At 39.4% G+C, this 27,572-nt stretch overlaps 1 protein-coding gene across 5 annotated transcripts in view; it reads left to right on the top strand.

Moving 5' to 3' along the window:
• Positions 1-27,572, top strand: part of FGD5 (FYVE, RhoGEF and PH domain containing 5) — a 177,627-nt gene that overhangs the window by 20,901 nt on the left and 129,154 nt on the right. For all 5 annotated transcript variants that reach the window (XM_060766238.2, XM_067463499.1, XM_060766237.2 and 2 more), the window contains exon 2: positions 132-3,108. In XM_060766238.2, the coding sequence (XP_060622221.2) occupies positions 251-3,108 (2,858 nt within the window). In that variant the 5' untranslated portion in view covers positions 132-250. The remainder of the gene's footprint in view (positions 1-131; positions 3,109-27,572) is intronic.

The raw sequence follows: 27,572 nt of genomic DNA, 5'->3' as shown, positions 1-27,572 counted from the left end.
ACTGTTACAATTGGTAACTAAATGCTTTTGGGGTCTTAATTATAAGTAATTACTTTTCAAATTAATTGCCTATACTCTGACTATTTCTTAAACCTTGCTAACATAGAATTTTCTGTTCTCTCTTCCTCCAGATCATACAAAGCCACCACTTGCACCAAAACCAAAGATTCTCAGTCATCTCGCTTCAATAGCTGCTTCCAAACTTCCTCCCTCACTCTCAAAGACTGGCACACTTCATAATTCAAACTCTATGTCTAGGGGTCCAAAACCACCCATTGCTCCCAAGCCAAAAATCTCCACTGACAACGATCCTGCAATTACACAGAGATCAAGTGTCTATGCCAACAATACTTTTAACAAATATAGCAATGGAAAACTAGAGGGAGATATTTATGAAGGAAGCCAGTGTAACAGCACAGAGTGTCCTGAGTCAGAAGTCAATAATGAATATATTGTAATTCCGGAAGCTGAACTGACTGATAAAAGTTATAATGACTTTGAACATGAACAGGGGGAGACAGCAGAGAATGAGATCTTACCCACTTCTGAAGTAGTAGGTGATGAAAAAGACAATTGCAGTGACCAGACTGAGATCTGTAAGATTGAAATAAATATATCAGGCAACACTGACAATGAACTAGTGGGAGATGACACAACCAAGCCAACTGAAATCCAAGCTGTCTCTGAAGCACCTGAAGAGGAAAAGGAGGATGCATCAAAGGATGACTGTGAAAATGTGGACAGGGAAACAGATCCCAAAGAGGCCACAATGAACTGTTCAGATGAGGGTGGGGAAACATTTCGAGAACTGGATCTGGTAAAGGACAATAATGAATATAATATAGACAGCATGATTTTGAATGGGGATGAGGCTTTGAAGGACACTATATGTGATAATATTATTTTAAATCATTTAGAAGACCCAGAGTCAACCTCAGAAGATCTGCCACTAATTGATGAAGGACAAGAAGAGGAAGACTCGCCTCATACAGATGAAGAGGAGCAACCTAACTCAAATGTAGGAATGGGTCCAATGGGGAACGATGACCAATCAACCCTCCCTACAGAGGAGGAGCTTATAGAAGACACTTGTACAAGTCCTGATGATAATCTTGCTCAAGAATCTACAGAGGCAAACACTGGATTAGAGTCAAAAGGATCTTATCCTGATGAGATTTTGAGAGAAGCCACCAATGAAGCTGATGCTGGAACAGAGGAGGAAATAGGCTCAAGTGCTGGATGTGAAACAAGCATAAAACAAGAAGAAAATTTAGATGATGACTACCAAACCACTGAGACAGAAGGTACAGAGGAAACATCTGAGACTGTATGTGATGCAAGGGAAGAAGATAAAGAACAAAATGAGGTGGTAAACATAGAGATCATGGATGATAACTGTCAAATCATTCCATTTGAGAAAGAATGCAATGAGGAGGTTCCTGATTCTCCTGAAGAAAAGTTAGGTGGAGATTGGACTTCTGAAGGAAATATAATATCAGATCATAACTCACCTTTTGATTTTCAAGAAGATAATGGGCTTCAATGTGACTTAGAGCAGGCAGAAGCATCTAAGGCAGATATTTTCCTTGGAGACGATAACACAAATGTATATACTTTGGAAGACACCCAGTCAGATAACCACATGCTTGAAGCCGATCAAGGCAATCATGGAGAAATTGCCCCAAATACACCCACTGAAAAATCATCCGGAGATACCTGGAATTCTCCAGGAGAGACAGACCAGTGCTATCAAAGGAAAACTGAAACAAACAGTGAATATGTGATCAAGGAAGGGTCAGTGGTTCCGGAAGTAGTTGTTTCTGGAAATGATGACAAAGTAGTCTGTGACTCCTTAGATGACCCATATGTGTTAGGAGACAGCTTGCCTTCAGCTAATGAAACCTTTTATGCTAGAAAACAAAGGTGGGATTCTGGTGTTCAAGACAGTTCAACTGATTTCAGAGAGGGTACAAGTACTGACAGTGAAAACCACTTGCTCTCTCTTGATCGGAAGAGCATTGTTACTAGAACAAGGTCCCTTTCTGGAAAGGTGCCTGGCTGTGTACCAGAAACAGTTCCAGAAGAAACAGGCCCAGATAACGAACCTTCAAGCATAACCACAACTGAACATTTAGGGCCCAGTTTCTGTCTGTCAGACGGAAAACCCATGGAATTGAGCAGAGTGTTGCCTGCAAAGCCAAGGCACTTTGTTTTATATCCTCGATCGTATTCAGTAGAGGGCAGAGATGTTGCTGTCCCTGTATATGGAGAAACTGACAATTCTATATTGGATTACAATAGAATAAACAGGACAGATGACCTCTCTTTACCATGTGTAATTGCTTCCTCAGGTAGCTTTTCCCAGAGAAATCATCTCCCATCCAGTGGGCTTTCTACTCCATCCTCTGTTGTTGATATCCCACCTCCTTTTGAATTGGCTTGCATCACCAAGAAGCCCATCACAAAAAGTTCACCGTCACTTTTGATAGAGACAGAATCTCCAGATAAGTACTGCAAGAAAAAGAAGTCCTCTTTTAAAAAGTTTCTCACCTTAAAGTTCAAGAAGAAGACTGAAAATAAAGTCCATGTGGATGTTCACATTTCTTCATCAAGGTCCTCCTCAGAGTCTAGTTACCACGGACCTTCTAGAATCATGGAACTGGATAGAAGGAGCCTGAGTAGTTCTCCTCAGCTCATATCACGGACTGGAAAGCTGAGGGCTTCTGAGTCCCCAACTGTTCTCTTCTACAAGGATGGCAAAAGGAAAGGAACACCCAAAACTTTCAGCAGAAGTGTGTCAAGGGTGGAATCTTTTGAGGACCGTTCAAGACCCCCTTTCATGCCTCTTCCTTTAACTAAGCCTAGGTCTATTTCATTCCCTAATGCTGACACTTCAGACTATGAAAATATCCCCGCACTGAACTCTGATTATGAAAATATACAAATTCCTCCACGAAGGCCTGCAAGGGCTGGAACCTTTACGGAATTTTTCGAAGATCCCAGCAGGGCATTATCTGCAGCAAACGAAAATGATGGTTATGTGGATATGAGCAGTTTTACGGCCTTTGAGAACAATAAGCAGCAACCTACCAACCAGGAAACAGAAAGGTATTGTAACTCTTATTTATGTAAGGCCAGCTAGCCTTGACCGGAGGAGCTAGACATCCTGTCTGTTAGGTCTTGTAGGCATATGCTCAACATTGCCTTGCTTAGCTCACTTTTTCAGGAAATGCTTTCTACAAAGTGCTCGGAAGAGTACAAGGTTTTTCAAAAGGGGAGGAGGGGCAGTGGGAAAAAAACCTAGAAAGTTTAAATATGCTTTAATACAGGCGTGGGGAAAGTCCACTCTGTGGACTGTATGTGTTTGCCAGGACCACTTACCTGGCTCCAGGGTCTATGTACATTTTTCTACATTTCTTTCCCCCCTTCCCCCTGTTTTGCTCCAAAATGCTCCCCAAAGCCTTCAAGGGTTACTTAGAGCACAGATATCTATATAACAGAGTACATAGGAAATAGTATGTTATTGTTAATTATTGAAACATCAAATATGCTGTTATGTAACAGGCTGTTTTATATACAACATTCAAATGCCATTCTTATCTATATTTACATAATGGCATATCAATTTTGTGTATGTTAATGTTTTTCATATATATATATATATATATATATATATATATATATATATGTAATGTCAGAGACTTAACTCCTATTGAAATACCAAGCAACATTGGAAGAAACAGAGAAGAACGGATTACCTGAGGAAGGTGTACCCATAACAAATGCCGAAACAAGGAAACACTACCCGAGATATCTTGTAGTAACCTCTGTGACCTCTTAGAACTCTTCTCTGATACTACAACAACTTCTTATGTAACAAACAGTCCTCCAAGATACTTAGGATTGATTTTTAACAATCAGACAAATCCTGTCAATACATTGGACCTCTGAATTACCTTTACTAAGAAGATATTGTTGTCTCCCACTTTAAATTTATGTAAATACAGACATTTACTTGTAATAGAGATAAGAATTGTATTTGAATGTTGTAGATAAAAAGACCTGTTACATAATAGCATATTTGATGTTTCAATAATTAACAATAACATGCTATTTCCTATGTTCTCTAAAATGAGGCCTAAGGCAGTCCTTTTTTGGGAAGCACTATCTACTCACTTCTTGTCAAAAGGTGGGGTTCGTGGGCCTTAAAGACCCCAAAACATAATGAAAATGCTTCCTTTGCTCCTCTATGGTCATTTGGGAGCAATATTTTAAAACCTTTTGTGTAGGTATAGTTGGAGGGTGCAACCCACTAAGGTATGCTGGGCAGCTAATGTATCTATTGTAATGTACCCTTCTTGCTTTAATTGTGTGCACATCAATGAAAACATGCGTCAAACATGTTTGCTCAATTTTATTCTGGCAAATGATTCTGTGCTGTTGTTTCATTTAAAGGTATCATTTCAATGGGCCTCGTGGCTCTTCTCTGTATTTTGCAATGAAATGAGTGAGACCTCCAGGGCAGAACCTGCCTCTTTGCTGCCACCCGGCATCTGACACTTCTGACTTTTCCATGCCCTTGGTCTTGTTGGTTTCTCTGGGGTCATGACCAGTTTCCTTTGCCTACAAGGAAAATAATAAATCAATAGAATAGATTTTTCCCCAAACTCAGCCATTATGAACTGTTCAAAGCCCTAATAATCAATGTTTAAGAGTGCTTCTGAGTGAAAGGCACTGTGCTTTAGGACACTAATGCAGTTGTGTTTGTTTTGATCATGTAGGGGAGAGGGAGGGAGCAACCCACCTGGATTTAACATTGAATTGCAACAATGGCATTCAATGGGATGAATACTTTATTTTGCCACAAAGTTTTTTTTTCTTTTCATTTCTTTGGCATTTTTGTATTCAAAGTTTTTAACTGGGGAAAACCTGTTAACTTGCAAACAAGTCTTTGTGTATAATAAGTACTTATTTCATCACCTATTATGAACTATCCAACTTCATCGTTATATGTATATTGTTTTATTAAGTACTAGCCATCCCCTGCCACGCATTGCTATGGCCCAGTCTATATATATATGTGTGCTTTGTGTGTATATATATTTGTGTATATATGTTTATTTGCATGTGTGTGTGCGTGCATGTGTGTGGTTATGTGCATGCATTGAAATGCATTTTTATTTTTGGCTTTTAAAGTCCCTTCCGCTGTGTTTTTCAGTGTTTTTATGAGTGATGGTCACTCGTTGGCCTGGTAGGTGTATTGTGTCCAAATTTGGTGTCAATTCGTCCCGTGGTTTTTGAGTTATGTTAATCCCACAAATAAACATTACATTTTTATTTATATAGATAAGCTAGGCACCCACATATACCTTTAAAATATTTTGGATTGAATAGTTGGGACCGCATAGATGTGGGTGAAACATCAGAAGAGAACGCTTCTGGAACATGTCCATACAGTCCAGAAAACTCATAGGACCCAATATCTACTGTTAATTGATTTGGGGACTGCTGATGCCAAAGCTATCTTTTTCAAGCTACGATGCTCGATATAAAGGCACATAAATATATAAGGCTGTGTGTTAAAACACATGATAGTTTTGTGTGGACCCTGTTTTTTCAGAGGCAATACCTCTATTGAGAAAAGTTTGTGTTCCTTAGTATTGTAGTTGTTTTTTATTGTTGCCAAAAGTGGGTAAAATACACCCCACTTCAAGGTGTCCCCTATGGATACAAGATGAAAATATTGAACTGAGTCAATGGCTGTGACTTAGACACATTTATTAACTTTCTGTGGAAGTGTGGAGCTGCAGAGGAGAGCCAATCAAAACTGCTTCAGGAAGTTTCAGCATTAAATTCAAGGTTGCTTACTCTGGATGCCAATTCTGGGATTATGGGAGAGCTAGGGAGGAAAAAAATTCTGCATTTCAATTTTTAAAACACACATTTAAAATCCAATAGAATGCAAGAAGCAGTAGTTTTCTATAAGATTCAGAAAAGATATGGCTATCTTTAATATATAATGGCCAGGATTTTGTTTGTGTCCTACATGGGCATACGGGCAGCTTGCAAGTACATAATTTCCTTTTCTGACAGGGAGCCAAGGGCTTCTGCTCTGTCCAAGGTTTTCTTCCATTCTGCCACTTTCAAGTCCCAGAGGAGTTAACTGCTGTTGTTTTTTGTCAGATAGTAGGGGATGGGAGACAATTCAGACCATGCAGATCTGGTGGCCCTGGGCTCTCAGAAGAAGAAAAACATGGGTGGGCACCATTTGAGAGACCATCCTCATTTCTTTCCGCTTTCTAAATAAGCTGAAACCAGCTGCTTCCTGTGGTATCAGTCAACTCCCCTTTCTGTTCCCTCCCACTACAGCAACAAAGACCCTTCCAAACCTTATAGTTTTCAGGCAATGGGAAGCTATGCAGGTTGAGCTACACTGATGTGTGGGATCACAGCCTATGTATGTGCTAAGCAAGGGCCTTTTTCATTGAGATGTTCCTTGTCAAAGACATATTACAGAATCACATGGCATCTTTTACACCAGGGGTCCTCAAACTAAGGCCCGGGGGCCGGATACGGCCCACCAAGGTCATTTACCCAGCCCTCGTTCAGGGTCCACCTAGGTCTGAAATGCCTTGAAAGCACACAACAACAACAATCCTATCTCATCAGCCAAAAGCAGACCCACACTTTCCATTGAAATACTAAGTTTATATTTGTTAAGATTGTTCTTCATTTTAATTATTGTATTGTTTTAAAGTGTTTTTTTTTTGCATTACAAATAAGATATGTGCAGTGTGCATAGGAATTCATTCATAATTGTTTTTCAAATTATAATCCGGCCCTCCAACAGTTTGAGGGACTGTGACCTGGCCCTCTGTTTAAAAAGTTTGAGGACCTCTGTTTTACACATTACCTTAGAGGCAATAGGGAATGGTGGTTGCTGGTCTATAGTCAGTAGAGGTCATTGATACTGCTGTGGAATACATCCTAACAGTCTTTAAGAAACTGGGTTGTTGTAGTTTTTTCGGGCTGTATGGCCATGTTGTAGAAGCATTCTCTCAGGACATTTCACCTGCATCTATGGCAGGCATCCTCAGAGGTTGTGAGGTCTGTTAAGGAAACCTCAATACAAAGGCCCCATCTACACTGGTTCAGTGTAGACTCATATGTCAATTCAATGCCATTAAACTGCATTATATGAGACTACATATAATGCAGTTCCAACTGATTTGGGGCGGGGGGGGGCAATGTTTTTGCAGAATATAAGATGTTAAGTTTGAAAAATTAATTCAATCATGTTACATTTTTTATTTGACTGTTAATTCACTGGAATAAACACTAGTAACTGTGATTGTTTAATTTTTTGTGAACAATAATCAATTGGTTAATAAAGGAATTATTGCTGGGACAGACTACAGAATCTACAGAGTTGTGAGGGTTGTTACTGTTAACTTTAAGTAGGCACAATTTGGAACTGCTTCTTTTAGAACAGTGGTTCTCAACTTTTGGTCCTCCAGGTGTTTTGGACTTCAACTCTCAGAAATCCCAGCCAGCTTTCTAGCTGTTAGGAACTGTGGTAGCCAAAGTCCAAAACACCTGGAGGACCAAAGTTTGGTAACTATTGCTTTAAAAGGTCATTCTTTTGAAGAAGGGTCCTTTCAAAGTTGTCTGTTTTCAACCTGAAAATGTTCTGCATATGAACCATAAAGTGTAAAATACAATTCTGCCCTGCAAAGGTAGGCGTCCAAAATTTCTGGGAACTATCAGGTTGGGAAAGTCAATTAGAAAGCATAGGATCTCACCTTGCACTTGTTTCAGTTTAATTTTAATCTTTCTTTTGTGTTCAGCCCTACCAACATAACTTAACAAGCCCACTTTTCCCTACACCCACCATGAACTTAATTGCACCTCTAAAGGTTGTGAATAAAAGGTAGTGAAATAAAAAGTAGAATAGGAAGGTAATATAGGGAAGAAAGATGCCAAGAGAGAAAGAAATGAGGGAAATGTCTGAGGAAATCTTTTCACTTAATTATCAAGATCCTAATACTGTATAATTAATACCTGTTGAGTATCCTTTACCTGAAATGATTGGATTTCAGATTTTGGAATACCTGCAATATCTGCATATATGAATCTAATGAGATCTTTTGTAGATAGGGCCCAACACAGATTTCATTTTGATTTCATATACATTTTAAACACATAGCCTGATGATAATTTTAAACCCGATATTTTAAAAATAATTTTGTGCATGAAATGAAGTTGTGTACATTGAATCATCAGAAAGCAAAGACATCACAATCTCATCAATCATGCGGACAATTTAGGTCCTTGGAATATTTTAGGTTTTGTAATTTCAGATAAGGGCTACTTAGTATGAACAAAAATGCAAACCAATTTCTTGCAGATCACCCCAAATAAAAATAATCATATACCATACAATAGAATTCCACCTAGAAGGGGAGATATTAAAGAAGAATCTCACAAATAACACCCCCTCCCCCACAAACTCCAAACACTTTATTTTCATAGAGATCCATGAAAGGGGTCTGTCCAGATGCATTACGCTGCTCTCACCCAGTGTTTTTAATTCTTAATCCTTTAGAATCGTCCCTGCAAAATACTATTTCCTTTCCTTTGCAGGTCCACTTGCCCTTTGAAAATCTGTCTCAGAAGGCTCCAGAGCAGCCTTGTAGAGGCAGAAGAGGTTTCAGAGCACACCAGCCCTTGTTCTTTCATTAGTTATTATTATTGCCCTAATTAGGAGGAAGTACCTGGCAAAATGAGTATTATTTGAGTATTCCTTGCTTAAGAAAACCACAGGATATCCATAGGATCGCCATAAGTTGATGGGTTACATGAAGACACACATGTACACCTTGCAGGTAGTTGGGGAAGGAGATTGAGGTTGACAATCAGTGGCTTAGCTAAGTTCATACAAGAAGTTCATAGTGCGAGTGGTGTTTGAACTACTTACTGGCTTCCTGCTTTGCAGTTCAGTTTCTTAGGTTCACGATGATTGTTCTACTGTAAACATTTGGAAAACACTCTCTAAGTATCTAACATTTAGATCATCCTGAAGTCCTGACACTCTATATTTGGATGGGTTTAATAAAACTGGCCAGAGTGAATGTTCTTTCTTTCCATACATCTGATTCAATGTGTGTGTATATGTGTGCTGCATTTTCTCCAGAATGTGCTAATGAGTTTCAGCCCAATTTCCAGGGAAAGAACCCAATAAGAGAAATATGCTTGATATAATATTTTCTTACAATTACTGTTGTGTGACTTAGTTACCAGAACATTGCCCCGAAGGACAGTTGTCGTTTCCCCTCCTCCCAATATTGCAGAGTAGCATTAATAATAAGTAATAATACATTGTGGTCATGCAACATTTGAAATGCTGCAAACATTGTTCCTTTGGTGGGATGTAGTCAGTCATGTCCTGTGGGGAAAACCCTTAGGGTCCATAACAAGAAAAGAATTCTCTGTGGTATTGTTTTGCTAGGATCATATATTTCCATTTTTGTTTTCACTGTATGTCTCTAGCTTTCATATTGCCCTGGGAAAATCTCACCATAACCCGAAGCAGGGCTTGCCAGGGAAAGGAAGGAAGGAAACCAGCTTAAAGTTGCCAGAATGAAAATTCGAAAATGCTCCTGTGCCTTTAGTGGCTGTTTAGCAGAGGCAATATTAGGTGGTGCTGCTTTTTATGCAGCCTGATAATAAGCAACTCATGTGGAAAGCCCCTCTTCTATACAAGCATTAAAAGGTCAGGAGCCTTCCTCACTCTGAAACCTCATTATTTCTAAAATCCCTGCCAGGTCACCTATTTTTTAAAAAAATAACAGAATACTGTGGAATTGTCCACCCCACCCTGTATAAAATAATTGTGAACAACATTCAGTCTTTTCTTTCTCTTGATATACAGTAGAGTCACTTATCCAGCCTTCGCTCATCCAACATTCTGTATTATCCAACGCAGTCTGCCTCTTGCCCAGATCCACAGTTGTTTCAATACATTGCAAAGTTTTGGTGATAAATTTGAAAACACAGTAATTACTACATAATGTTACCATTTGTTTTTTCTGTTGATTTGTTGTAAAACATGATGTTTTGGTGCTTGATTTGTAAAATCATAACATAATTTGACATTTAATAGGCTTTTCCTTAATCCCTTCGTATTATCCAACATTTTTGCTTATCCAATATTCCAGTATTATGTTGGATAAGCAAGACTCTACTGTACCGTATTTCAAAAGATACTAAGATGAGAGGGTAGTGTGATGGTTTGAGGGTTGAGAAGGATCTCAGGGCCCTTCCATACAGACATATAACCCAAAATATCAAGACAGATAATCCACAATATCTGCTTTGAACTGGGTTATCTGAGTCCACATTGCCATATAATCAATGTTCAGTGAGGATTTTATACAGCGGTGTGGAAGGCGCCCTAGAAGTCAGAGCCCGAATATCTGTTTGTCCATGGAAACCCACTGCATGAACCTAAGCAAGTCATATTCTCTCAGCCATACAGCAAGTCAATGGCAAATTTTCTCTGAACAAAATTCCCCAAGAAAACCCCTTTCTAGGTTCACCTTAGGATCACCATAAGTCAGAAACAACTTGAAGATGTAAAACAGCAGCTGCAATTAGAGCAAACCCCATATTGATTGTATTTGGCAAACACTAGGATCTAAACTTGTCTTGAACACAAAGTCAGCTCAAAATCACTATTCAGCCCCAATACCTTGACCACTGGCAATGGTGAATGATGAAATTTAGAAAGGGTAGGTCCCTAAAATGGTAGAAATGTCTTTTGTTAAACATTTTTGCCAGTCTCTCACTATTTCACATGCAGATGATTACGTACAAGATCACCAGGTTCAGGGCAGCAACACACTTTTTCTTGTTTTTCTTGTTTGGTCATAGATGAATGTTCTCAGAAAATAGGTTCCCAGACTCCACACAAGTAAATGACCAATTTGTTGATGCACCAGAAAAGTGTTATGGCTGAGAATTCTAAACACTCCTCTCCAAACTGCAAATCCCAGGATTCCATGGGATGGAATCATGTCAATTAAAGTGGACTCATGATGCTCTTGTTATTTACTGTGAATGAGTCTTTAATGCAGTGGTTCTTAACCTGTGGGTCCCCAGGTGTTTTGGTCTACAACTCCCAGAAATCCCAGCTTTTCCAGGCTCTACATATCTTGCTTTTATTGGCTTTCTTGATTCTGTCATTATAACCCAAGGCAACTGCAGATCACAAGGAAGCTTCACTTTATTGTTATTGCATAACTTAAAGTCATTTCTGATTTATGGCAACCCTAAGGTGAACCTGTCTTGGTCCTTTCTTGTCATGATTTGTCCAAAGAGTCTTGCTACTGTCTTCCTCCTAGCTGAACAGAGAGTCATAGTCCAAAGCTCAAAGCATGGTGGTTTGAAGCCTTGATGCTGTTTAGTTAATCTTGACATGGTTTCACCTTAAATCACAAAAGTAATTCAGAGGAGACGAGTCCCTCCTAACATCATACTGACCAGGCTATCTCATATAACCATGTATTGCATATAGTGACAATATGACAAAATATATTTATAGTGGCCACTGGGATAACTGCTCTAATTCTTAACTTGCCAAGAATGAAAACTGAGGCCCCTTCCACTCAGCTAAATAAAATCCCACATTATCTGCTTTGAACTGGAATATATGGCAGATATTGTGGGATTTCCACCTTGATATTCTGGGTTATATGGCTGTGTGGACGGGCCCTTAGTTACAGAGAACACTTGCTGTTGGATTTATATATGGCTCTGCATGAAATGTAGAGGCTCAGATTAGGAAGAGATTCTACATTCTACAAAATACTAAATTTATAGTTTCATATGATAGAAAAATACCCATTTTAATATTTATATTTATTTATCTAGTCCTTGACTCAGTGGGGAAGCTTCATTTTTAAAATTGCTCAGAGCATTCGTGGTAGCTTTATCAAGTGACACAATCATTTCAACAAGATTTATTTTTCACCCACCTTTCAATTTAGCATGAATAATTGTGCCCAGTAAGTATTGCAGTTTGGCCGTGTTCAGCATAATGGCGTGGATGCACTTTTATCACAGCCTATTTGAATTATGGAAAGAAGAAAGAAAATGCTTTGACTTTGTAACTCAAGAGTTCTTAGGTAAAATGGGATCACCTTCATAGCAAACAATGCCTTTTAAACTCTCTGCTGTGAGCTAGAAATCTATCAAAAGAGACAATTGTGTCAGCTGGATAGACTACAGCTTTATCACATCTGCTGTCTCTGATGAAAATTATCTTCATGGTGAGCTCTGTAAATTGTTAATAGATCCTACCAGAGGTAGGCATGGAAAAATATGTATGTATACATGAGTTTGGTAAAATATTTATATGCTTCCTTTCTGCTGGAGCAAGGAAATTAACAATGAATACAGGCAGTCTCGATTTGTAAATATCTGACTTACAAATGGGTTATAGTTAAGAACGGAGGTGAAACAACAGGAACTGAGAGAAACCTACTCCTAGGAAGGGAAATGCACTCTTACTTATAAGAGTTATCATGGGGAAAATGGGGGTCCCCACTGGAGCTTTTATCTCCAGTAGGGTGAATCTTCTGAAAGTGAGGTGAAATCTTCTGAACAGGGGCACTGACAGCAAAACAAACACCACACGGCTCTTAACACTTCCTGATATTATTCAAAGCTATCTCTCCTAACGTTTTACCTGCATCTGTGACTGACACAGATGCAACAACCTATCTTGTTTATAACTTGGGGGTTGCCTGTACATTTTTTTAAATGAAGAATTTTATGTTGGTTATGGACCTCATCAGAAAGGGCTATGGACTCACCATGCATCGGCACATGGGGTCCCAAGCAGGGGGAGTGGAGAGGGGAACCCATTGCTCCATGCTCCCCAAACTGTCAAACTTACCTGGACTTCCATCCCATGGGGGGAAGTGCCAATGGCAAGCTTCTCCCCATTGTTCCAAAGGCAACACAAGAAGCTTCCCATGTTGCAGAGGTGGTGGCTTGCACTTCTTGCTCCCTCCTTTCATCACAGAGCCCGGTCGGAAGTTCCTGTGTGTCATGTAATAGACTCCATGTTGAAAGTGGAGAACAAGTGGTATAAAATGGACAAATCAGCCTGTCTGATGAGGTTATTGTGAGTGGTGACTTACAAATGGCTTACTTGTAGACACTGGGTTAGACGTTGCTGTTCTTCAAAGATGTCCAAAAAAGAAAAGGAAAAAGAAGAACTCCATTAACAAAAAAAGATTTAATGGGGGTCCTGTGCTCCTGACCCCAACAAATGAGGAGCGCTGACTGGAGAATGGTCTATTTACTTGGATCCTGCAGGAAGGAGGACAGCCACACCATTCCTAACCAGGCTTTTCCATCCTCCAAATAGTCAGTTTATTATGTTGATCTTTCTTTTAGGATCCACACATCTTAAATAATTTTTGTCTTGCAAACCTGTGGGGTACCCTAGAGTTTAATGGAGCCTCTCTCCTGTGCTGTTGATGCCATTTTGCTACAGAATACCATTGGGCAAAGGAGAAAAGTGGGAGTTTTTACAAGACACAAAATACATGGCTTATGAGTTCTCAAATAATTAATAGTGTTTATGGCATTGACTATACAGTTGTCAGCACAATTGGAATTTTAAGTTTGCTGTCAACAGAAGCTAATTGGTCTCAAAGTAAGAGAGAGAAAATTACAGAGAAAGTGAGTACTTGTAATTATTCCACAAGGAACAATCTCCGTTTTAATACTTAACAATTGCGCTTGCTGCAATCAAAGCTGGCCAAAATGACAGAATTAGAAAGCTGGCAATGGCTACATTGGTTATGTAAATTTCTGAAACCACAATAAATGAACAAAACAAGGAACACCCTCCCTGTGAAAAGCAAAGCCAACAAACTGTGTAATTTACCCTCCCAATTTTTATCATAAATCTGTTTTACTATCTAGAGCTGTAGACAACATAGTTTGTTGCAGAATAAATTGCAACAAGGTACATGTACAGTAAGTCTCTATTTCTTTCCAATACAACAAAAATATTTGTGGCAGGCACAGACTGAAGGTGTGCTTTTTAAGCTTTTGTGAAAATGCTTTCTAATGCATCTCATTCTCTCCTTCAACTCTTGCCTTTCCTTTGTATTCCACATCTTGGTACTATTCAGTTATGTTTGCAGATCTATCTCACTGTTATCTTGGTAATACTTATTTTAATTGGTGGGTTTTGTTTAATTGTTATTTTATTATCTGTTTATGTTTAGAAGCCACAGCGAGAGCTCAACTAGGCCATGTGGCAGAATGGAAATGAAGCAAATGGAATAATACAGCTTTATTTGGTTACTGTATATACTCTAATATAAGCTTAATTTTTCAGCCCTTTTTTTAGGCTGAAAAAGTCTCCCTCGGCTTATACTCGAGTCAAGGTTATATATTATTCTACTTGGTTGTTATTGTTGTTGTTATTATTATTATTATTACATTTATTATTTTATTTTACTCTTGTTATTATTACATTTATTATTTTACACTATTATTACTGTTATTATTACATTTCCATTTATTATTATTATTATTATTACATTTATTATTTCACTCTATTATTATTGGAAGGATATGTAAGCACATTTACATTGAAGAAGGTCAGAATAATGGTTTAATCAGAATTCGGCAGTCTTATCTTAAATTACAGTTTTATGTAAATATTCAAAAACATTTAACCTACTGATGCTTCAATTAAGTATTGGTATTTATTTTTATTTTGAAATTTACCAGTAGCTACTGCATTTCCCACCTTCGGCTTATACTTGAGTCAGTCCATTTTCCCATTTCTTTGTGGTAACATTAGGTGCCTCAACTTATATTCAGGTCGGCTTATACTCGAGTATATACAGTACATTGATTTAATTGTTGTTACCTCTACACTTATCTCTTTTCAATGGAATTGGTATCCTAATTTATTTTTCTCATATCTTAACTCATCTATTCCTTTGGATACTTGCTTTAAAAATACATTTAAATGATCCTGTCATCCTTTTGCATTAAATTACTTTGTATGTTATCCTCCCCTTTTTAAAACTCTGATTTTCTGGGTTTTTTTAATGGTTTATTGTTAACTGAAGTAATTGACATCAACTTATGGTGACCCTATGAATTAGAAACCTACACATTACCTTGTCATTAGAAGTTTTAAGTTTTGCAGACGCAGGACTGTGGCTTATTTGTAATACAGTCCTCCTCTGTTCCTGTGGAACAATGGCTTCAAACGAAAAGAAAGGAGATTCCATCTGAACATTAGGAAGAAATTCCTGACTGTGAGAGCCGTTCAGCAGTGGCACTCTCTACTTTGGAAGCTTTTAAACAGAGGCTGGATGGCCATCTGTTGGGGGTGCTTTGAATGCAATATTCCTGCTTCTTGGCAAGGGGTTGGACTGGATGGCCCATGAGGTCTCTTCCAACTCTATGATTCCATGATTCTATTGACTACTAACTTATCAAGCATTGTTTTAATGAGACATGTCTTCTCAAATGTTCAAAATAGAAGAGTCTTGGTTTGGACATACTGGGTTTCAGGGAGAGTTGAGGCTTGATTTGCTCTAGGACCCATTTATTGGCCTTTATTTTAGTAGCCCACAGTATCCACTGCATTCAGCATCATACTTTAGATGGGTTCTCATACTATCAGCTCTTTTCTGTTTAGCTTTTACAAATAGACATTGAAGATGCAATGTTCTGAACAATCCTAAAATTGATATTCAATTATATATCTCTACACTTTCGGATTTTGTCTAATTCTTTTCTAGCTATCCTTTCTAGACGTAGTCTTCTAATGATTTCTCAACAGTACTTTATTTTGATTAATAACTGAGTCTAAGTATAGAGAAGCTCTGACTACTTCATCTTTGTTGTCTGCTTTGTAGTTATGGAAATAATTTGTGATCATTATTTTTGTTTTGTTAATATTCAACTGTAAACCTACTTTTGCACTAGCTTCCTTAATTTTCCTAAGTAGTTATTACAGGTTTTTACTAATTTTTGTTAGTAATATGGTGTAATCTACATATTAAATAGTAGGGGTGTGCACAACATCCCCAAACCGTACTGTTATTTGGTTCTGTTTTTGGCTGCCCCCTCATTCCATTTTCTGAACCCATCTGTCCTATATTTTAGGCAGCAAGTGTCCCTGTAATCAAGTTGTTAAAATATTAAAACTGTTGAGTGATCAAATCAATCCAAGTCAGTCACAGGGCATCCAGCAAGATGATGGGAGAAGCAAGAGGGTGGTTGTCAGCTGGTGCAGGAGTTGTTCAGCATGTCAATAATCCAGATAAAACCAGCAAGAACTAAAACAGAGTCTTAAATGGGTTACTTTATGGTTTTCAGGCTGTGTGGCCATGTTCTAGAAGCATTCTCTCCTGATGTTTCACCTGCATCTTTGGCAGGCATCCTCAGGATGCAGGTGAAATGTCAGGAGAGAATGCTTCTAGAATATGGCCATACAGCCCAAAAAAACCTACCACAACCCAGTGATTCTGGCCATGAAAGCCTTTGACAATACAAAATCATAAATAATGACCAGTACATGATCAGAAAAATATGACTTCAAAGAGACTACTAGACATCAACAAGGAGAGTTGAAAGCAAAAAAGGCTGCCTGGGAATAGCCATGAGATTTATAGTTACCAGGTGCCTAATCAGGTAAGCGTTGCCTACTTAATAACTGTGGGGAGCAGTGCAATCTCTCCTTGTCTCTTCATTGCTCAATGAATGATGGTAATAGGTATTTAGCATCTGCAGCCTCCTGCTGGGGACCTGAGGAGTAAGGCTCTTGGCTGCTTCAACCTCTAACTCCTTGGAGTCAGAGAGACCATTGTTGTCAGAGGTTGCAGATTCCTGGCAAACTGCCTCCTCCTCTTCATCTGAATCATCCAACTCTGGAGGGTGAATTATGACAACATCAACAGCTGAATGTTCTTTTTGTATGAGTCCAGTTGCATCATTAGCCATAATACTACTTGTACTCGCCCTCTACTCTTCCCTAGTAGCCCAATGAGTGGCTTCTGACCTGGTAGTGTCATCTTCTGGGGTGATCTCTTATTTCATACTGGATTGCCTCATTATGGAGTTTTCAAAGTAGAAGACTGCAGGAGCAGTTTACCATTGCCACCTTCTGCCTAGTACTAATAAGAGTTAGATATGATGCCACTTCTGTTGTCTGCAGCAGCAGCATCCTTCACTATTGTTTAGCACATTTAGTCTTGCTCCTCAGCAAAATATGTCTGCCATGGATACTCTAACATCAGGACTGCTACTGACAGCATAGACCTTTTGCCTCCCAGGAGCGCTCAGTCCCACTACAAAGGAAAGATAGTGCCATAGTGGAAAAATTGTACTAAAATTGTACTAGGCACAGCATCAGCCTTGCTAGTGTTGATTGCTGAAAAAACACTTCTGAAACTATGCATTTCTGTGTTTCTAATTGTTTGCTGGCTGCAGATTCGGCTCATTTCATTTCTTTCAAATGAGAGTGGTGTGAGAATTAGTGATTTTAATCAGCCCAAGACTAGTTTCTGTTGGGTTGTGTGTGTCATTTCCTCTTGGTCTATTATAACTTTGAAGGTTATATTAATTGCGAAGTTTTATTAAATTATTATTCCTGGTTTCTTGACATTATTGGAGGAATCTTTTCTTTATCAAAATAGCTCCGAATTGTTGAAGCAAAATGAGAAGGTACAGAAAAGGCTCCCCTTTCCAAGCATAGAACCTGAGCTTGAGATAGTGAGAGAAATCATCCAAGATTGCCTACCTAAAACACATCAGAAACAATGCAACAAGCTGAATGTACAGGGAAGAAACTTATAATTACCATTAGAGAATGGTTGTTGAATTAAACTTAAATTTATTATCAAAATATCACATTTTGGGGGTTGGATAGCCAGTTTGTTACAAAATATAATCAAATACAAACAGGCTGAAATCCAATTAAAGCAGAGGTCGTGAATCAATTGTTGAGTGGTAAATCAACACTTATGTAGTTTCAGTTGGTGCAATGGATCTGTTCAAGTTGACACTAGGACCTAGACTGAAGCTGAAATCAGATATTACATTCAGCATTAGTCCCATCTGGAGCACAGAAACAGAAATAAATAGGACTTGCTACTCACTGCAATTTGCCAGGATGTCCTTACTGCTGCCGGCCTTTTCCTTTGGAGGAGAGATGAAGGATGAAGCTGTGCAACCATCTAGCTTGGTGAGAAGGTGTGCACTCCAATCCCCAGGATTGTGAATTATTTTGAAATTTGGCTGCTGGGGATTGGGAGGCAGCAGAGCTAAAAAGGGTAATGAGCATTGGATGAAGTTGTTGTTTTAGCCTACTAATTTTACTTTTGCCATTGGTCTCCACTTGTTGTGGGTTATAAAGGACTTAAGTTTTGGTGCCAAAATTATGGATTTTGATTTGACATGTTGATAAGTCAAGGGTAAAGCTTAGGGGCATGTAACAAGCAGATATTTTTATCTGCTTCTAAAAGTGCATAGTGGAAACATACTTAAAAAGAAATAAAGGGAAGGAGAGGATCTGTTTATTTGAGGGTCTACAATTTAGTGTGTGTTAGAGCAAGGGGAATTGCATTGCTGATCTTAAAATGTCTACATCTGTAGAAAGGCAACTAGGGAGTGGGATGTAAGTGAAGGAAACCAATTAAAATGCAGGAAGGGAAGGCCACAGAAGGCAACCTGCCTCTATTAGGGACCCAACATGAAGGCAGTAACAAGAGGCATAGGTGAGGAGACCTTCTTAATGTAATGGGGCATGAAAGTGATGCCAGAAATTTGAGGTTTTCCAAGGACTCACGGATACCAAGGGACACCTGACAAGCTTCACTAACCGTGAATATTTTGAGTCAGCAATCCAGAATTTCACCAGGTTTAAGGGACACCTGTACAGCAGTTGGGATACCTGTACAGCAGTTGGTGCTCAAAGGGTACAAGCATAAAGCACAAGGAAAAGCAGGCATCTTTGTACATTACAGTTTTTATGCATTAACATTGCGATGGGAGACTAGAGGGATGGAAGCCAAATGCGGTCGTGTCTGGCTTTGCACCCTCGGGAAACTACAATTCCGGTTCATGGCAAATTATGTCTCCCTTTATACTAAGAGTGGAGGGTGGTTGTGTTTGATAGCAAAAGCAACACTTTCACCTCACTACTTCTCCCTTGTCCAAATTGTTTGTACCTGACTCTGAAGATGCATTTGGCCTAGAACATGGCACAAAGGGGGAGCTGAAAGGGGAGGCAGCTGGCAGACCCTTGTTCCAGTGGCAGCTTCTAATCCATCCACCTGAAATTCCCCAAATGGCAGAGAATACAGAGTTCATTGAGCCAGCATCATTGTCTTCTCTTTCCAGCATTGATCTGTGGATAAATCAACCCTGGCTGTGAGACTGAAATTTCCAATAAAAAATTATCAGCTTATAGTTGAGTAAATACGGTAATCAAAATTTAAAAATAAACTCCCCAGAAATAATTATTGCTCTCACAGTTAAGTCTGCCCAGACCTAGCCTCCCATATCCTCCAATAATATACAAATAAAACTAGAAACTAGAGACATATCAGAGTATGGTCAAAATATCAAAAGTTACCAGACAGAAAGGACAAGTTAAAAAAGGTTTCAGCAGTTTGTTTTTCCCAAAAACTAATGGGAAGGACAAAATTCCACCTGTGCTGGTACGGCTGTACTAGGAGCTCCAAATTTATTTGCTTTGTATTGAATGTTTGTTTGCAGTCCTAAGTTTCAGGATTCTGCAGATAGGTGGCTTCCTTTGGTTGTAGTCGTAGGGCAAGTCACCTGTCCATCATCATTAAGTTTTGGTTCCACTCCTTGCTCAGGGAAATTGGGAAGGGAAGGGAGCCATTTTTAGTTAGTTTCAGCAAGGAAAGCTAATGTACAGGACATGTGCAAGCTTCCCCTGTACAAAAGCTTCAACCATTAAGACTTTCCAAGGGGAAACAGTCTTAAGAGTCTCCAAAGATTTCCAGGAAAACAGCCCTAAAGACCAAACAACTCCAGCTGGAGAATATCTAAGCTTTTACCGGTAGGTCCACGAGAAGCAGTGCTCGAGAAGCAGTTCGACCCGGTAGCAGAGCCCACATCAGTAAGGGTTAGATTACAGTCAGCCTGGGAGAAGTTAAAAGGGATTTTCCTTTAAAGTAAAGAAGAAGTTATTAAAGACAGTTGCCTGTCCTTCGTGGGCAAGATTAGGAAGCCACCAGTTGCATAAAGCTTGGAAGCATTTGTTTAGCTTTATTGAAGACAAGAGAAGTTTCTGTTTGATTGTTCATTAATCAAAGACTTTGTTATACTTCACAAGCCATCTAAAGATCATTTGTGGTGGAAAACCTCTGAGGACTTCTCCTTGGGCCCCCTGGCTTCCCGCTGGGCAAAGGCTGCATGTCCTGTTCTAAAGGAAATTCTTTACAGGCCCAGCGCGTGACAGAACACCACCTCTTCCCTTCCCTTCCTTTCCTTTCCCTATCCTGAGCTGACTGAGCATCAACTGCTTTTGGACTTTTTGCACAGTTGAAATAACCTGAAGACAAATGGAGACAGTGGGGAGGACAGGAAACTGGAATATTTTAAAAGTTTTTTTCATGTCTGGAAGTCACTCCTGGTGTGAGAGAATTGGCGATCCAGATGTTTTATCATCCTCTGGGAGGCTTCTCTCATGTCCCTGCATGAGACGCTGGAGCTGACAGACAGAAGCTCACCCCACTCACTAGATTCAAACTGCCGACCTTTTGGTCAGTAGTCCTGCTGGTACAAGGGTTTGACCCACTGCACCATCAGGGCTCCATTTTAAAAGGTAGTTTAACATAAATGGCAATTAGTTGTTCCTTTGCCCTGTGTTGTGGTGCTATAATTTCAGTGTTGGAATACAACTCTTTGAGGCCAGAATCTGAATCCCACTCAGCCATGGAAACTTACTGGGAATCTTCAAGCCATCCTCTCCCAGCCCCAGAGGAAGGTAGTGGCAAACCTACTCTGCTTGCCTTGGGATTGCCATCCATCAGAAATGATTTGAAGGCACACAAAAGCAACAGCACAGCTGTTCCTTTGCAGTTACTATTGCCATCTAAGTACCTTTCAGTACAATTCTACTGCTACAAGATGTCCAACTTCTAAAACCCTTGATTATAATGGTATTCATGAGTGACAAAAGGAGTTCATCAAGCTGAGAAATCGTTCTGTACTGCCCACAATGAGAAAAAGAATCAGAAGACAGCCAATAGATGTTCCCATTGCAATTCACCACCTCCTGCTCTACCTGTAGGAATGTATTATCTTTTATACATGCTGTTGTTGACTCGTATCGCAAAGATTTATTGGATAAGGCATGGTGCATTACCATTTGGAGGCAGCCTGTGAATCTTCTTTTCTACTTAATGATACATAGTGCCTATATCCCATAGCATTAAAATGCAATTGCATTTGCTTGTTGTTGTTGCAGTTGTTACAAATCTAATTCAATAGTTTATGGTCTGTTGTGCCATACGACACTGTTATTTATAGCATACAGTACACATTTAATTATCCCGCAAGAACCATGCTTTCATGGGACCCATGGGGGCTTAATGTAAAGCCCCTTAATATTGGCTTTTCACTGGCATGCAACAATTAATTTTATCTTAATGGACCAATTAGAGGAAATGGATGGGGGAATGTATTTAAGAGGCAAGGTCTGTTTTGCTCGGACCCCCTCTTAAAGAGCTAATAAAAGGACCCTTCCACTTGGGTAATTGGTTGAATTAATTAGATGGTATCTCTTCAAAGGCCTAAAGTAAACACAGTTATACCCATTACAATGAAGCACCTTTCAGGGATCTGTCCACCATATGAAAAACATCTCAGTTTTGACTGAGACAGTTGCTAGAGGCATTGTCTATTTTTCTCCATAAATGGAGGATCATCCAAGTAGAGTACATAATAGAGGTAATCCATTCTTAACATCTGTGACATTTGCTTGGTCCAAAAGAAATAGTTGATCAAGGTAGGAGGTGCCTGCCAAAATAAGTATAGGTACATCTGACTTGCAGACCACGTGATTCCTTTCCCACCTTAAGACTGTAAAGAGGGACTTTATTATTTGGGATCGAATTTGATGTCAAAATCACTCTTCTACACAATGGAGATCTGTCGTGAATTCAGTCCATACTGGTTTTGAGAAAATTGGGATGCAACGTGTGTTATGAATGGGGATGGGGGGATGGGGGAAGGAGTAGATGTTGATTTTCAATTGCAAAGCCTTGTAAAAAGATATTGGCATGGAGAGGAAGGAAAGGAAAAGCTCCTTTGCAGCAAAGTATTGTAAAGTATTGCTCTTCTACTACAAAATATAAACATGAATGGCAAATACAAACATTAGCACAATTGACAAAGCCTCTGGGAATGAGATTTCTTTTTACAAAGTCTTTATGCCTTCACAGTCCTCTTTTTTTTTCTCTCTCTCCTTTCCCTAGCTAGAACACATTTGGAGGATGATAAAGGAGGGCTGGAGAACCAGAAACTTTCAGAAGTACGTCTATAGTAAACTATACAACATAGCTTGATCAGGGAAAGGACAGAATTTTACTCTAGCAATCTAGTTGTAGCCTTCTGTGCAATTTGTCATTACACTATTCCATATTTTTTCTTATTGCATTGATAGATTACTCACGGAGTGCTTGGTCACACAGCCATGTCTTTAGCCTTTTAAAAAAAGTCAGGAGGGAGAGGGCTGATCTAATGTTACTCAGGAGGGAGTTCCATAGCTGAAGAGCTACCACTGAGAAGGCCCTGTCTCTAGTCCCCACCAACCACACTTGCAAACTAGGTGGGACTGAGAGCAGGGCCTCCCCAGAAGATCTTAACCTCCTAGCTGGCTCATAGAGGGAGATAAGTTCAGACAGGTAAACTGGGCCAGAACCATTTAGAGCTTTATAGGCTAAAAATAGCACTTTAAATTGTGATCTAGCAGACTGGCAGCCAATGGAGCTGATGTAACTGGAGGGATGTCCTCTCTCTGTATGCCACTCCAGTGAGCAGCCTGGCTGCTGCCTCTTGAACTACCTGAAGCTTCCAAACAGTCTTTAAAGGCAACCCCATTTGATAAGCCTCACCATCTATTCCCAGTTTATTAAAATGCATAGATTTTTAAGTTTGGCCAACAAAGTAGAAATGTGGAGGCTGGTACACACATATAAAACAAACAGGATTTTAGTCATTTGGTCTTAAGATTAGCTTTTTTGTAGTATGTAGGTGTATGCAGTGGTAGGTGATCCTCCAGGTGTTGCTGAACTGCATCTCCCAGATTAACATGAAATTGATTATGCAGTTAGGATTGCTAGAATAGACAGTTCAGCATTTGGGAGACTGCATGAACCTCACTTCTGTTTTAATGTGTTCTGTAAGTTACATTTTGCAATACATTCTAATAAGAATATGAAAATTTTTTCTTCTTTCTAATGCAGATATTGTTTGCATTAGAACTCAAGGATATATGCACATAGGTTTCCACCAGCAGTGAAAAAATGACAATGGAGCTTATCGAGTAGTTTAATAATAATTCATAGGATTGCAGTGTGTGGAAATCTATTCACTTTCTCCTTTTAAAAATAATTTGTGACAAATCCAGAGTGTCAGGATTGTGTGTGGTGGGAAAGCTTCCGGCTTCAACTCATGAATTTTGTGAATGAGAGAATGGACATTAAGTAACAATCTCTTTAGATTTGATGGAGTAGTGACAATACTGTGAGTATCATGTCAAGATATATTTGCATCTGATTTTCAAACCAGCAGCGAAAAAGTGACAATGGAGGTAGGTAAATCACAATCATAGCATGATAACAGAGTCTTTGCCTGGGTCTTGTAGCAAACATCAGTTCTCTTTTCTTATTCTCCCAATAGCAGGCTGTTTGGAAAGCATTTATTTTACAAACATAAACAATCTGTTAATGACATCCTTTTGTAAGAGAAACACTTTCTAACAGAAGAGGAATAATGTCATGTGATTAGTCACACTGTTATCGTGCTGTAATTGTGATTTACCTGCTTTGTGTGATAAGATCCAATATCTCTATCAGCAGAGTGATACAACAGTTAAAAATTACTAGGGCTGCATTGTGCCATGGCAGTTAGTTGCGTCAAACTATTAATTCTACAGTAGATAAGCACCATAAACTAGCATAACGTTCAAATACTGAGAAGAGGAGGCCTCACTTGGAGGACTGTAACTACTTGTAGGCACTGCAGTTTAGGAAGAATGCAAAGTAATTTGCATTCAGTGTTCATCAGGATGGAGGGAGAGGGTGGTCTTTCCCTGCAAGTCTCCAGCTGTCATGTATCATGTTCTGCAGTGGTTGGTGGTGGTAGGCCTAGCAGTTGGTGATGGAAGGGTTAATGTAAGCCTTAGTTGTAAAGGGTTGAGTAATCTGTAAGTAAGAGTTCATGGGTGAAAGCAATTAAGGGTGGAGGTATGCAAGAGATAGGTTGCTGCTGGGTGTTTCTGGATATAAGGAGCTAACCTTGGGACTGATCTTCGGGAGAAAAGTATTTTGTGTTATTTTGGTGGTAGATACTAGTGGTTTTCCCCCAGGTTTGTGGATTTTCGGTGTCCTGACCTGTCTCTTGAACCTTTGGAATCCTGGAACATTGAATCTCTAGACTGGCTTTTGACTATGGTATAGACTCTTGATCCCTGGACTTAGTTTATTGAACTCTCAGCGTTCGACCACTGGATTGGACCTTTTGACTACGGTGTAGCGTTTGCTATCTGTTTTTGTTTTGTATTCTGTGACTGAGTGCTATCTTTGTGTTTTATATTTTGGACTATAAAAACAGCCATTCTGCTACTGAAACAATTTATCAACATGAAGTTCGCCCAATGGGTTTTAGAGCTCAACTTCCATGTGATTTGGAAACTGAGTCCCAAAGAGGTCATCACATGACTTCCAGTGGAACTCCGTACAGGGGCGGCTCAACCCATTACGCAAAGTAAGCATTCGCAGTATAGTTGATTTTGCCCAGGGGCGCTCTTGAGGCACTCTTGGGGGAAAATAGACCCTGACGTATGCAAGTTGTAGTTACTGGGATGCATAGTTCACCACCAATGATGGAATTGAACCAAATATGGCACACAGAACTCCCATAACGAACAGAAAATATATATCAATGATTGGTTGGGGGGGGTGCCAAAATACTGTTTGCTTACCGTTGAAAATTACCTAGGGCCGCCTCTGACTCCGTAAGGCTCTGTTTCCACAGTGCATGGAAATGGAGCCCTAAATCCAACTTCAGGAGTCAGGTGTTATTCAATTCCAAATGGAGAGAAGCAGAAGAAAGCAGAGGAAAGACAGACATTGCTGCAGAAAGGCTGTAGAATGGCTGGCCATCCCAGAAGATGGAAAAGGCAGTAGGGAAATTGGCTTCCCCTGATTTCCCTCCACTTGTGGGATGAAGTCCATGGTCAAAGTACAACTTAAGCCTTGGGATTCTTTAAGATTGTGTTACCAGTATTATGACAATTATTTGCCCCTTTTACTTGACTCCGAGGATAAATGGCCAACAGAAAAAAAAATGAAAACATGGAAAATCTGGAAATAATATTACCAAAACAATTGTCCTTTTTATACTCTCTATCTCATCTGACTGTGAATTTATATCAACAAATTATTCACCTTCTTCAGGGAAAATTCCATGTTTGTTCCACCCTGTTGATGAATTGTATATTTCTGCCTGTGGAAATTCCCCCACTCCCACATACTGAAAGCACTGATAGTCTGTGAATAACTCCTACCCTACTCCTTAAGGAGAAATCTAGTGGCTCACAGAAAAGGGAAAGGGTGGTCTAAAACCTGGAATAGCCAATGTCTGCTTCTGCCTCCTCACATGCCACCCCATTTAATAAAATGAGCTATAATCATATCCTGGAAATAGTGAGGTCATTATATAGGTGGGAACATTTTGGCAGATACGCAGCAGTTTCAAGGAGATAACTGTGATACTCTGTTTTAGCACAAAATGAGTAGTGGGGATTTTCAAAAGAGTTTTAAAAAGGAATTCTATTCACTCTTACCTGAGGGTAAGCCATGCTGAACTTTAAAGTAACTTTTTTAATTTAGTTCAAACTGTCAGGTACTAGAGCCATAGTTGTATGTGAGACTGAGTATGTTTGTTTGGTTATCAAATTGTTGCTGATATATATGTGAGCCGCTCTGAGTCCCCTTCAGGGTGAGAAAGGTGGGTAAATAAACAAATCTCTCTATATATAAATGCTCTGCTCATTTTGAGTGACATCATAACTCCAAACCGCTGGATGAATTGCCGCCAGATTTGGTCACTAGGCACCTACTAATCCAAGGAGTGACCATCATTAAAAAAAACAAATTATTTTGTCATTTGGGAGTTGTAGTTGCTGGGATTTATAGTTCATTTACAATCAAAGAGCATTCTGAACTCCACCAATGATGGAATTGAACCAAACTTGGCACACAGAACTCCCATGACCAACAGAAAACACTAGAAGGGTTTAGTGGGCATTGAACTTGACTTTTGGAGTTGTAGTTCACCTACATCCAGAGAGCACTGTGGACTCAAACAATTAAGGATCTAGACCAAACTTGGCACAAATCCTCCATATGCCCAAATGTGAACACTGGTGGAGTTTGGGGAGAATAGACCTTGACATTTGGGAGTTGTAGTTACTGGGATTTATAGTTTACCTATTATCAAGGAGCATTCTGAACCCCACCAATGATAGAATTAAGCCAGACTTCCCAAACAGAACCCCCATGACCAACAGAAAATAGTGTTTTCCGGTAGTCTTTGGTGACCCTTCTGAAACCTCCTCATGATTCTCCCAGATGTCCTGACCCCCAGGTTGAGAAAGCTGCCCTAAAGCCATCCAGTCCAACTCCCTTCACCAGGGTAAGAACACATAATCAAAGCCCCCCCCCCCTGACAAAGAGCCATCCAGCCATAGAGAGATTGAGAGAGATGATTCACACACACACACACACATGTATATGACAGATATAGTATTGTAGATTTGAAAGGGATCCCTAAAGAAGGACAATTATATGTTGCATGTTCCAGCGTAGGCAAATCAGACAATCTCTACATTATCACTGACAAAGGAACAACAAGAAATACTGTTTACCCACAAGCATGAAGAAATTACATATATTAGAAACCAACACTTTCTCATTACTTTATTTTCAAGATCACCAGACTGGGCCACAGCAACGTGTGGCAGGGGACGGCTAGTAAATAAATAAATAAATAAATAAATAAATAAATAAATTGTATGTATGTTCCTTCAGCTCACTTGTTGATAAATGGCAATTCTATGAATTTAATAGCGTTTTCTTAGGCAAGAAATAGTGGCAGAGTTTTGCTTGTTCCCTCCTCTGAAATATAGCCTATATAATCTGGTATTCATTGGTGATCAGCCATCTGATATCAACCAGGACTGATCCTGCTTAGGTTTTTATGGT

The sequence above is a fragment of the Anolis sagrei genome, chromosome 2 (genome assembly GCF_037176765.1).
Source record: "Anolis sagrei isolate rAnoSag1 chromosome 2, rAnoSag1.mat, whole genome shotgun sequence".
NCBI lineage: Eukaryota > Metazoa > Chordata > Lepidosauria > Squamata > Dactyloidae > Anolis > Anolis sagrei.
Note: the sequence above shows the minus strand (reverse complement) of the source record. Positions and strands in the feature narration are given on the sequence as shown.